The following is an 11562-nucleotide window of genomic DNA, read 5'->3' as shown; positions in this document are numbered from 1 at the left end:
TTGGTTCAGGACTCTCCTGGATTTGTAACAAGAAAGCACGCTATCACCACCAACGCGCTATCAACCACGAACCGCTATCACAGGAGAGTCTTGGAACATTCGTTAAATCTCCCCCCCAATATCGGGGGGAAACATAATGCGCGTGCGTAGGTTTCCCGCAGAGCCCGCCCCTTTTTTTAGGGGGGAGATTTAACGAATGTGCCAAGACTCTCCTGTGATAGCGTTTCTCGGGTGATAGCGGTTCATGGTTGATAGCGCGTTGGGGGTGATAGCGCGCCCTGTTGTGACAAATCCAGGAGAGTCTTGAACCAAGACTACCTTTTAGTAGCTTAACAAAATCAGTAAAACTTCATATTTTCATTTGGTTTGGTTTGATTTTAAAAAGTAAAAATGTAAAAAATGAGAAATGTGAAGAATAGCACAACAAGGTCAATAAACAGAATTAGAATCGGACTTAAACAGCTACCTGAGCGGAATGTTTTCAACAGAAATGGTATTTTAACTTGTTTATAATGCACTTGTTCACCATTTTAATGTAATTTTGATATGTGTACACTTCTGAACTTTTTGTAATTATCAATTAAAAATTCAGGCCCCTACCTAAAGGTTTTTTGAAAAACTAAAAACACTTCTGCCGTTGAGAGCGGGCGTCAAAGGACAATGCCGCTGACGTCATTTGTGGGAATTTGTTTTGTTATACATCCACGCTGCAACAAAGCGGCTTTATCTACTTATGACGTTTTGAGAGTACGTAACTCGCAGAAAAGCTCTGGACAAGGGCATACAAAATTATTGTTTATTTTACACAATTGAAACCTATTTATAATCATATGACTTGTTTTCCTTATTCATCAAAAACATTTTAAGTGGAATTCAGGCTCTTTCAAATACTGGTGGGCTAATCAGTTTTAAATTATAAATTGTTTAATTATTATTGTTATTATTAATCACTACATACATGTATATATAAGAAGGTGTTAAAGGGAAGGTACACCTTTGGTAATTACTCAAAACAAACATTAACTTAAAAACTGACTTGGTAACGAGCATTGGGGAGCTGTTGATAGTAAAAAACATTGGGAGAAACGGCTCCCTCTGAAGTAGCATAGATTTTGAGAAAAAAAGTAATTTCTCTCTAAAATATTAAAAGACTTCTAGCTAGAAGTCTTTTATTCTTATCTGAAAGCAACCACATTCGTCCAAGAAGGGTTGTAGTTTTTTTTTCTTCAAAATTTTCTCGCAACTTCGATGACCAATTGAGCCCAAATTTTCACAGGCTTGTTATTTTATACTTATGATGGGATACACCAAGTGAGAAGACTTGTCTTTGACAATTACCAAACGTGTACTCTCCCTTTAAGGATTTCATGCCATATTGAATTCAAGCTCAGTGTATGTTATTAATGTCTCACTCTGTTGTTGTCTTTGGTTTAGACAGAATTAAATAAATGGAAAATTAATTGGAAAAAAATAAAATAAAAAATAAATATCCACAGATTCTTCACATAGTAAGAATGTTTCCTTTCGCCAAACAATTACTTTGGAGTAACTTTCTTGTACAATACTGACATTTTGTAGTCCAAAGTCAACAAAACCCAATTTCATGGCTCTGCTTACTGTAAACAGAAGCAGGGAATTCTGCACTAACGTCAAGCATATCTAACAAGTAAGCAGGGATTTTTTGCTTGTGCAGTGCCTACCATTCTTCAATTACACAGCTACACAGAAACTTGGCCCTTGCAGAGAATGGTGACTGTAAGCACAGAATTTGTCAGTAAGCCGAGCCCCCAAAATAGGGCTTGATTGTAGTTGTTGACATCAATAATAAAATTAATTTTCACCATAATCGTTCATTTGTGTGTAAAAATTCTTCGTAACAGTCGCATGCACTCACATCTACTTGAAGTTCTCCATGTACGCTTTGTATGCTTCAGGGTTCTCATCTTTCCATTGGTCGGCTGTATTCGTCTTCAGCCAATCAGAGTTCTGGATTCCAGTTTTGAGCTGCGACAGAAGGTTCTCTAATGTGCTTCCTGAAAAGATTAAACATATTATTTTAAGCTAAGCAAAAAAGAGAAAAATGCTTACCAGAAAAAGATTACCAGCCAAATACCTCATGTACCATCTCTGACTGGTATCCTGCTTATTTTTGCTAAGCAGAAAATTCTTCAGCAATGTTTTCTTCATAAGCAGCTATATGAAATTAAGCCAAAGGCCCAATTTCACAACTTAAAGCACAGAAATACGCAAAACAAAGTTATGCTTACCAGATTACCAGCCAAACTACCATAACACGTGTGCAATCTTTCGCTGGTATCCTGCTAACCTTTGCTCAGCAAAATTGCCTGAAATTGGGCCAATGTTGAAATACTCAAGGTCACGACACAAAATGACATAGAGGGCGCTATACAGCACCAAAGCGTACCTTCTGCCACAGTTAAATGTTCCACCTCGCCAAGAAGTGTATTTGTCGCTTCTGCATCTCCACCTGAAGCTACGTTAGATTTCTCTTCAAGAAGTTGTTTGCAAACTTTGCCCAGTCGATCCATTGCTGAGGGTAGTAAAGTTGAGATTGGGATTTATTTGAGTTAAAAGTCAAAGACCGGTTCCAAACCTTACTAGGAGGTAACATTTCATGTGCTAATCATGCTAGATTTCCCCTCAAGAAGTTGTTTGCCAAATTTTGCCCAGTCGTTTCATTGCTGTATGTAAATCAACAGATTTTTTTTTTTAAATTTACCTAGTTTTGTTTCTATCGATGGTCTAGAAAACACAATGCGGAACCATCCACATTCGTCACTGAAGAAGGCCTGTGAGGGCGCTAAATATATCCCTTCCTCGATGAATCGATGGAAAAGCGCTAATTCAGCTTCCGGAGTGATAGATGACATGAACTGAAAACCAAGCAGATAAACAGAAGAAGCTTTATTACTATCCGAGGTCTAACAAGTCCACAGCAGCCTATGGAAGATGGATCGTACGGTAGAATTATAAAGCATTTAGTAACCCTCCTACTTTTAGACCTATTCACATCATCCCCTGTGGTTTTGAAAAACTATGCAAGCGCGCAGTATGAAACCATGTGTAGTTTCACCCATAGCCTAGTACACACTGTCTAGTAAAAATTACTACAAGCTAGTGAACAAACTACTACAAGCTAGTGAACACCACTTCTCAACTTGCCATGCGAGCTAATAAAAATGAACCCTTTTCATGAAATATGTAAAATGCACAAAGCGTGTGCGGTTTAACATTTTGTTTGGCAAAAATGAGGGAACATTGCGCTGTTTTGTACACAGGTAATGGGTGCGTGATGCAGAGTGGGTGAATGTTACTTCATTTGACCATTGTTCAACTTGTAATCACTAGGCCTACCATTTTGATGCAGAAAGATACATTTATGACAATACGTGTAGGCCTACTGTACATACTTTAAAATCTGGGCAACTAGAACTTCACTGTTTACTAAAAGTAATTTCGAAAAGTTCACTGGGTTCTTTTACGTATGTTACACAACAAACGGGACCAACAGTTTAAAGCAATGCTTAAGGACACAAGTGTCACGGCTGGGGATTCAAACCCACACTCTGCTGATCAGAAACACCAGAGTTTGAATTCAGCGCTCTTAACAGCTCAATCACAACTTAAATGCATTTATAAAGCGCTTTAACACCGTTTCAAAGTGCTGTACAGTCCAAAAACCCTAAAATGCAGGATAAAAACATGAGCAGAAATAGCAATATGGTTTAAAAATACACAACAGTTAAAAAGAAGCAAAAATTTAGTGAAAAATTGCAATACAAACAATCATATTACATACAATAGAGTCAATAGAGTACAAAAATAAGCGTCAGGCGGACACAGAGGAAATCAACCCCAATTCCAAAAGAAAATGGGAGAAAAATTGAAAATAAGAGTAAGATCGCAATTTGCACACACTACAAAAATGTAAACGACAAAGGGTCGCGACACTTCCACTTTGGTTTTGAATGATATCATTTGGTGAATGCATCAACACAGAACATGGGAGGGGGGAAGGAAAATCAGTTTGCCGATGGAAGACAAAACCACACATTACAAAACAAATCTTCAGCCTCACTTACCTCTCTGAAATCAACGTAGATGTACAGACCTGACGGTCTGTCCAGGTATGGCAAGCCAATTGCATCAAGTGCATCTTTGGTAGCATTGTGCGCTTCTAAAAGTCTTTTGTTATTTTCTGGAAAATAGACGTCACGGAGCCAATCTGATTCCCCATACCCCAAATAAAAAAATAATAAATATATTAATTAAAAAATGCACAATTTATAATTGACACTAAGATGTTAATTATGCAAAAAATAGTTAAGGCAAAGGTCTTTGGTTCCAGTTGAACCCTAATCAGCCTATGGATGATTTTCACAGAACCCGGGAAAGTCCCAAGTACACAATGCTTAAAGGCACTCGGCACCTTTGGTAATGAAAGATGCCTAAACAAGTCTTCAGGCCGGAAGTCTTTTTTGTGTGAGAAATTGCGTCTTTCTCAAGAACGACTTATGGAGACTCAGAGAGGTTGATAGTATAAAACATTGTGAGAAACGGATCCCTCTGAAGTAAAGTGGTTTTAGAGAAAGAAGTAATTTTCCACAATATTGATTTTGAGACCTCAGAACTAGATTTTGAGGTCTTGAAATCAAGCATCTGAAAACACATAACTTTCTGTGACAAGGGTGTTTTTTCTTTCATTATTATCTCGCAACTTCGACAACTTCCAGCTCAAATTTACACAGGTTTGCTATTTTGCGCATATGTTGATATACACCAAGTGAGAAGACTGGGCTTTGACAATTAACAATAGTGTTTTGTTTTACCTTTATCGCTAAGCAACTGCTGCATTAATGTTTGGACGAACACTGGTATGGTGTGGAAGTTTGCCGACATCACTGCGCAGTCGAGTACGTCTTGGTTCCAGGAATGGAGTACTCCAAATCTCATTCCAGACATGGAGAGATCCTTGGAAAATAAGAGTTATTATTATTCTTATTATTGCGCATTTAGGTACGCTAGTTATAGTAAAACTAAATCACAGCGTTTTTAATAGAAAGATCAATATGTTAAATATCAAAACAAAACAACAATAAATTAGAGATGAAATATTAGGCATTAACAATTAAAAATTCATGAAAAAGCGGTACACAAAATTTTAAAAGGGGTAAGCTTACACAGAGTGAAATGCACATTACAAATAGTGTAAGTTTAATGTAAATCTGCGGACATTGTGTTTTGTGTAGTACAAAAAGTACCCAAACCCTCTTAACAAATGGAGGGCATTATTACCTTGCTAGCGGACCAGACAAAATGAACTCTCTGAGGGTCCGGGATCTCCTCTGGCTTTAAGCTCAAGACACTATGATGTTCAACTCCCTCCTTGAAGATAGTGTTCATGTAAACCTCATTCATGATCAGATGCAAGGAATGCCTTCAATGAATTAATATTGAACAGACTGAACAGCCCATAAACAAAATTAATGGACCCGGTCCGATGAAACAGTGAATATTGGACCCGGGAGGTAAAATAAGCATTCATGGTCCCTTCAATTAATGAAAGGTCATTATAGAATAGACCATACATACAAGAATCAACAGAAATACAATTTTGTCATAATAACCAGTCAATTATAAACACACCGGTTGACAGACCCGGACCAATATAGCACAGTAATAAATATTGGACTTTTAGCACAGTAATAAATATTGGACTTAGTCCAATATTGTAATATAGGATATAATGGACCCATCAGTCAAATGTAACAAAAATATATACCTGTAGACAAAATACTCCTACACTGAAATACTTAAAATGGACCAAGTTTTAAATACTTGACCCAGTCCAATATATAACACAAATAATTACAAAAAGAGTCAAAATACAAAGTCCATTATAACACATGTCTTAATAGAGTCAGAACAATACAATACATGGTACATATATTGGACCTAGTTCAATATAACACAGGATTTAAATACTGGACCCAGTCCAATATATAACACAAATAATAACAAAAAGAGTCAAAATATACATTTCATTATAACAGGTTTTAACAGAGTCAGAACAAAACAATACATGGTACACATATTGGACCCAGTCCAATATAACACAGGATTTAAATACTGGACCCAGTCCAATATAATAAAAGAGTCAAAATACACAGTTAATTTTAAGACGGATTTTAACAGACCCGGTACAATGTATATATGGACCAGTCCAATATAACACGATAAGGGACTCACCAGTCCAATATAACACAGGTTAAAATGGACCCAGTCTAATTGAACACATGTTATATTCGACACACAGAGTAACAAAAAAGCATTAGGCATTATAAGATGGGCCATGAATATTCAAATAATGAACAAAATATGAGAATTCCATTTTATTTAGAAACAAATCATAAAGTTATTTAAAAGATTTGAGAAGAGTGAATAGATTTTTTAGACATACCTGTGACAGAAGTTGAGAAGGTCTAAGACTTCTTGTTTTGTGCAAACATCTCCAAGGGGGTTGTTGGGGTTCATGAAGAACACAGCTCGTATTTTGACTCCCTATGGTGAAGAACAAGTTTATTTGAGAATTTTAAAACAGTGTTATGTTTCGAATGAAATACAGCCAACATGGAATCAGGGCTGGGTCTCCCCTTGGTCTAGAGGGTGAAGCCCCCTGAACCTCCTGGGTGTCACTTTTCAGAGGCTTTACAAACTCTCTCCATTACCACAAATACAGAACTAGGGAAGTGGGTCTGGGTCTCCTCTTGGTCTAGAGGATGAAGCCCCTTGAACTTCCTGGGTGTTACATTTCAGAGGATTTACAAACATAAAACTAGGGTTGGCCTTGGTCTCCCCTTGGTCTAGAGGACGAAATCCTTCTGAAGTTCTGTAATTTATATGAGCGGCTACACAGAATGTTGTTTCACCATATTACCCCCAAAAAAGTAAGATAAAGGGAACCAAGAATGTTTATCAAATTACTTACAGAAGGTTACAACTGAAGAGTGGTAAAAAAAGGAGTAGACAAATGTTCAACTTTAACCTCAACAATGACCTCTAACCTTTTTTACATTCTCTTGATACGCAGACTCCATCTTAGAAATTGAGATTTGAAATGGCTTCGTCTGTCCTGCTTCCAACTGAACAAAAATACAAAATAAACACAATATAACTAAACAATTGCTAGAAGTTAATTAGTTTTGCATCGAGATAAAGAACTTAAAAGCAGTGGACACTATTGGTAATTACTCATAATAATTGTTAGCATAAAAAAGAGCTGTTGATAGTATAAAACATTGTGAGAAGCGACTCCCTCTGAAGTAACGTAGTTTTTGAGAAAGAAGTAATTTTCCACAAATTTGATTTCGAGACCTCAGAATTAGATTTTGAGATCTCGAAATCAAACATCGAAAAGCACACAACTTTGTGTGACAAGGGTGTTTTTCCTTCCATTATTATCTCGCAACTTCAACGACCAATTGAGCTCAAATTTTCACAGGTTTGTTTTTTTATGCATATATGTTGAGATACACAAAGTGAGAAGACTGGTCTTTGACAATTACCAAAGATGTCCAGTGTCTTTAAAGCTACATCGAACTTTAAGTTCTGAAAAAGAAATCTGACAAATGTACCTTGCTGTAGAAATGCACGGGTATAACCTTGGCTCTGGCCCGGGCTTGGACGTCAAAGTTTATTCCTCCGTAGTACGGGGTAGCGACCATGACACCATCTGAAGGCAACAGAATCATTCAAAAACTTTCCCGTTAAATTTAACATTCCATGTGAACAGCCACAATCATGGTTGCACCATTACACATAATAAATATTGCTGACTGGAATTGAATATTGACCTACCTCCCGGATCACATATGGCAAAGATCAAGGCCTCAATGCATGGCCCACCTCCGTTGAAAACACACAACTAGGATGGGAGAGAGAGCATAATGTTAATATACATAACAGACGCACCACAGCATTCTTAAAGGAACACATCGACTTGAATCGGTCGAGTTGGTCTTTGAAAAGCATTTGAAACCGTTTGCTATAAAATGCATGGTTCTGATAGATAATTTAAAAGTATAATATAACGATCCACACAAACATGCCTTGAAATTGCACGTTTTTTCTTTTACGTCGCGAACTAACACGGTCGGCCATTATATGGAGTAAAAATTTTGACTCCACAAAATGGCCAACCGTGATTCTTTGGGACATACAAGTAAAACCATGCAATTTCTAGGCATGTTTGTGTGGATCATTATATTCTGCTTATAATGTATTTATGTAACATGTGTCTAACCATTAGCATTTCATAACAAACGGCTTCAAACACTTTTCAAAGACCAACACAACCGATCCAATGTATTTTGCTCAGAGTGCTGGGCAAAAATTGTGAGTCTTGGGTAGGTCTTGGGTAGGTCTTGGGTAGGCCTTGGGTAGGTCTTGGGTAGGTCTTTGGTAGGTCTTGGGTAGGTCTTGGGTAGGTCTTGGGTAGGTCTTGGGTAGGTCTTTGGTAGGTCTTTGGTAGGTCTTGGGTAGGTCTTGGGTAGGTCTTGGGTAGGTCTTGGGTAGGTCTTGGGTAGGTCTTGGGTAGGTCTTGGGTAGGTCTTGGGTAGGTCTTGGGTAGGTCTTGGGTAGGTCTTGGGTAGGTCTTGGGTAGGTCTTGGGTAGGTCTTGGGTAGGTCTTGGGTAGGTCTTGGGTAGGTCTTGGGTAGGTCTTGGGTAGGTCTTGGGTTGGTCCTGAGTACCTACCTTTGAAGGGTCTACAGGCAAAGGTGTCTTAGTCTGGTCGCTAAGAAACTGAGCAACAGCTTTTTTCAAGTCCGGACGCCCGCTCATATCGTTGTAGGTAAACATATAGTCCTCCCAATGGACATTTAACTTGTTTATCTGTAAACAAATTAATAAATATTATAAATTTAGGAAACAAAGGTTATTTTTTAAATACATGTACTTTTTCATAATTTCCTTAATGGCAGTGGACACTAATGCTAATTGCTCAAAATTAATTGTTAGCATAAAAACTTACTTGTTAGCGATCAATGGAGAGATAATGATAGTATAAAAAATTTTGAGAAACGGCTCCCTCTGAGGTAACATAGTTTTCGAGAAAGTAGTTTTCCACTAAAGTATTTGAATTTGATTTCGAGACCTCAGAATTAGATTTTGTGGTCTCGAAATCAAGCATCTGAAAGAACACAACTTCGTGTGACAAGGGTGTTATTTCTTCCAATATTATTTTGCAACTTCGACAACCAACTGAGTTCAAATTTTCACATGTTTGTTATTTTGTGGGTAGGCCTTTGTGTCAGATACACCATGTGAGAAGACCAGTATCCTCACTTGGTGTATCCCAACATATGCGGAAAAAATTACCAGCGAAAAAAGAAAGAAAACAAGTCTCACTTTTATAAGGCCTAAATAAATAAATAAAAACAGTTGATCGTCCGGATTTTTCCAAAAATAGGAGGATGACCTAAGATGAGGGAATTTTTTTTTTTTTTTTTTCTAAGATGGTCGCTTAGTATTTCAAATCAAACAGGTCACCAATTCTTCAGTTTGAACCCACCACAAACTTATTTTACTATTTGTTAACAGGGTCGGACTATTTACACTAACAAGATTTGCTGGACTGGTAGGCATTTTTAAAATGTTGTTTTATGAAACAGACGGTTACATGGGTTTGAAAGCATCCTGTTTAGATTCGGGAAAAGCCCCTAGGGCTAGGCCAGTCTTTTTGAAAGGATGGATTTTTTTTTAACAACAAATCAACAACAAAAAAAGTAATAAAAAAGGATGCGGCCCCAAAAAAGGTTGCGGGCGGGGACGATCAACTGTTTTTTTAATTGTTTTTATTTGGCCTAAGTTTTAAAAACTCTGACTCACCTGTTTCTTAAGAAGTTCAAAAACGAGTCGATTTTCAGCTGTACCAAGATTTATACATCCCTGAAATGAAGCAAAAAAAGAAAACTATTCAAACCACGTGAGGTTCGTTCCACTATCGTCTCCACGATAGCGAAAGAGGATAGTGGAACGGACCTTAAACTTCTATTTAGGAGTAAGGACCTGCAGCCGAATCACGAAAATTTACGCAACTGCATAAGTCCATTTACGCAACGTTTATGGCGCAACTTATCCATAAACGTTGCATAAAGTTTCAGGAGTCAAAACCTAGGCTAGTTATTTTTTGGGACCACATGCTTGATGCTAGTAAAATAAACTTAACAATAACAATAAAGGAAAAATTTCTGTATCACGCCACCACTTTACATTAATATTATGCAATATTTAATTTCAATTAAAACGGATCATTAAAACAAATAAATAATCTATTTCTAACTAAGTAATTTACCTCAATAATGACTGAATGGGATTTCCCTTTTTGTAAAAAATGTGTGAACAATTGGTGGCGTGATACGGAAAGCTATCCATTCAATCATTTACACGACTAAATATTATGGTTCCAATATTATTATTGTAAAAACTACTTTTTATTTGAGTACTCACGTCTGGGTTTGTTTCGGCGTTGTACAAATTCGCTCGGCATTTCACGAATCCCTCTCCCAGCAAAGAAACAATGTTCTTTAACTCTTCACCTCGACTTCCCAACCACTTTGGAGGGGCTCCCGCAGGCAGAGTTTTCTCCATTCTTCTATCGTCCGTTTCGTTGTTAAAAAATAAGCTCCAAAGTGGCAAAAGTTTTAGAATTTAACGAGGTTTTTGGCGGCGCTCTGGACTTGTTGGACTTGTTGTCGGCTTGTTGTCGACTTTTAAGTTTTAGTCGGTTTTGACATATGCGTGCGGTCGATCGTGCGGCAATAAGCAGTAAACCCCCAGTATGAAATTTATATAAACATCCCCGCGTCTTTGCATTTCTATAACACTATTCTGTACGGGACTTGTTTTTCTTGCTCATCCCCCTACGACGCACGAGAACGACGTGAACATATTTGTATAGCGCCCTCAGTTGACTGGATTTTTTTTTCCATTTTGGACGAGCGGCAGAAATAAATTTAATTCATTCTTGCAATTGCTGTCTGTGCTCAGGCCCCACTTTCATATAACTGTTAAGCAGAAAAAACTGCTTAGCTAAGTTGTTTACATAAAAAATAATACGAGAGGAGCACCAGTCACAACAAAATGTAATTTTCTGTGCTTGTCAAGTTTTCCTGCTGTGTATAAATACACAGGCTTTATGGAATTGGTCCCAAATCACAAGGGTAAGGGTGAGGGAAATCTTGAAACTGGAAAAATAGTTAATCTACGAGTGTTTTGGGGAAAGTAGCGCAAAATACCCCCACCCTGAGGCATGTGAGGTTAACTCCTACCCAATAATGATTGTACCCTAATAAGATCAAAAAACAATCAGAGATTGTCCGGAAAGCATTTGGGCGAGAATTTGTCATTGTTACAAAGATAAGATTTCCAAAAGGTTTCCCATAAAGTTTCCCAAAAGGTTTCCCCAAAAGGTTTCCCCCAAAGGTTCCCTAAAGGTTTCCCCAAATGGTTTCCCAAAAGGTTTCCCAAGAGGTTTCCCCA

At 37.6% G+C, this 11562-nt stretch overlaps 1 protein-coding gene across 1 annotated transcript; it reads right to left on the bottom strand.

Moving 5' to 3' along the window:
• Positions 1-1274: 1274 nt before the first annotated feature.
• LOC117305357 (1-aminocyclopropane-1-carboxylate synthase-like protein 1) lies at positions 1275-10831 on the bottom strand. Its single transcript, XM_033790226.1, has 13 exons — positions 10531-10831; positions 9910-9969; positions 8776-8913; positions 7879-7945; positions 7656-7753; positions 7086-7163; positions 6482-6582; positions 5317-5458; positions 4851-4992; positions 4104-4246; positions 2741-2894; positions 2426-2551; positions 1275-2033 (listed from the first exon to the last, which is right to left on the bottom strand). Exons 1-13 carry the CDS (start codon positions 10669-10671, stop codon positions 1897-1899), a joined length of 1527 nt encoding a protein of 508 aa, XP_033646117.1. The 5' UTR covers positions 10672-10831; the 3' UTR covers positions 1275-1896.
• Positions 10832-11562: the final 731 nt, after the last annotated feature.

Source organism: Asterias rubens, chromosome 22 (assembly GCF_902459465.1).
Source record: "Asterias rubens chromosome 22, eAstRub1.3, whole genome shotgun sequence".
Classification (NCBI taxonomy): domain Eukaryota; kingdom Metazoa; phylum Echinodermata; class Asteroidea; order Forcipulatida; family Asteriidae; genus Asterias; species Asterias rubens.
This window is presented reverse-complemented; position numbering and strand designations above follow the sequence as displayed.

What these genes read in the sequence shown, in the direction of transcription:
- LOC117305357 (XM_033790226.1), bottom strand. Translation starts at nt 10,671, where the DNA reads ATGGAGAAAACTCTGCCTGCGGGAGCCCCTCCAAAGTGGTTGGGAAGT. An exon ending in ATCAAGAGAATGTAAAAAAG is followed by an intron (nt 6,583 to 7,085) that starts GTTAGAGGTCAT and finishes TCTTCACCATAG; the next exon opens with GGAGTCAAAATACGAGCTGT. An exon ending in TTGTCTGGTCCGCTAGCAAG is followed by an intron (nt 4,993 to 5,316) that starts GTAATAATGCCC and finishes TTATTTTCCAAG; the next exon opens with GATCTCTCCATGTCTGGAAT.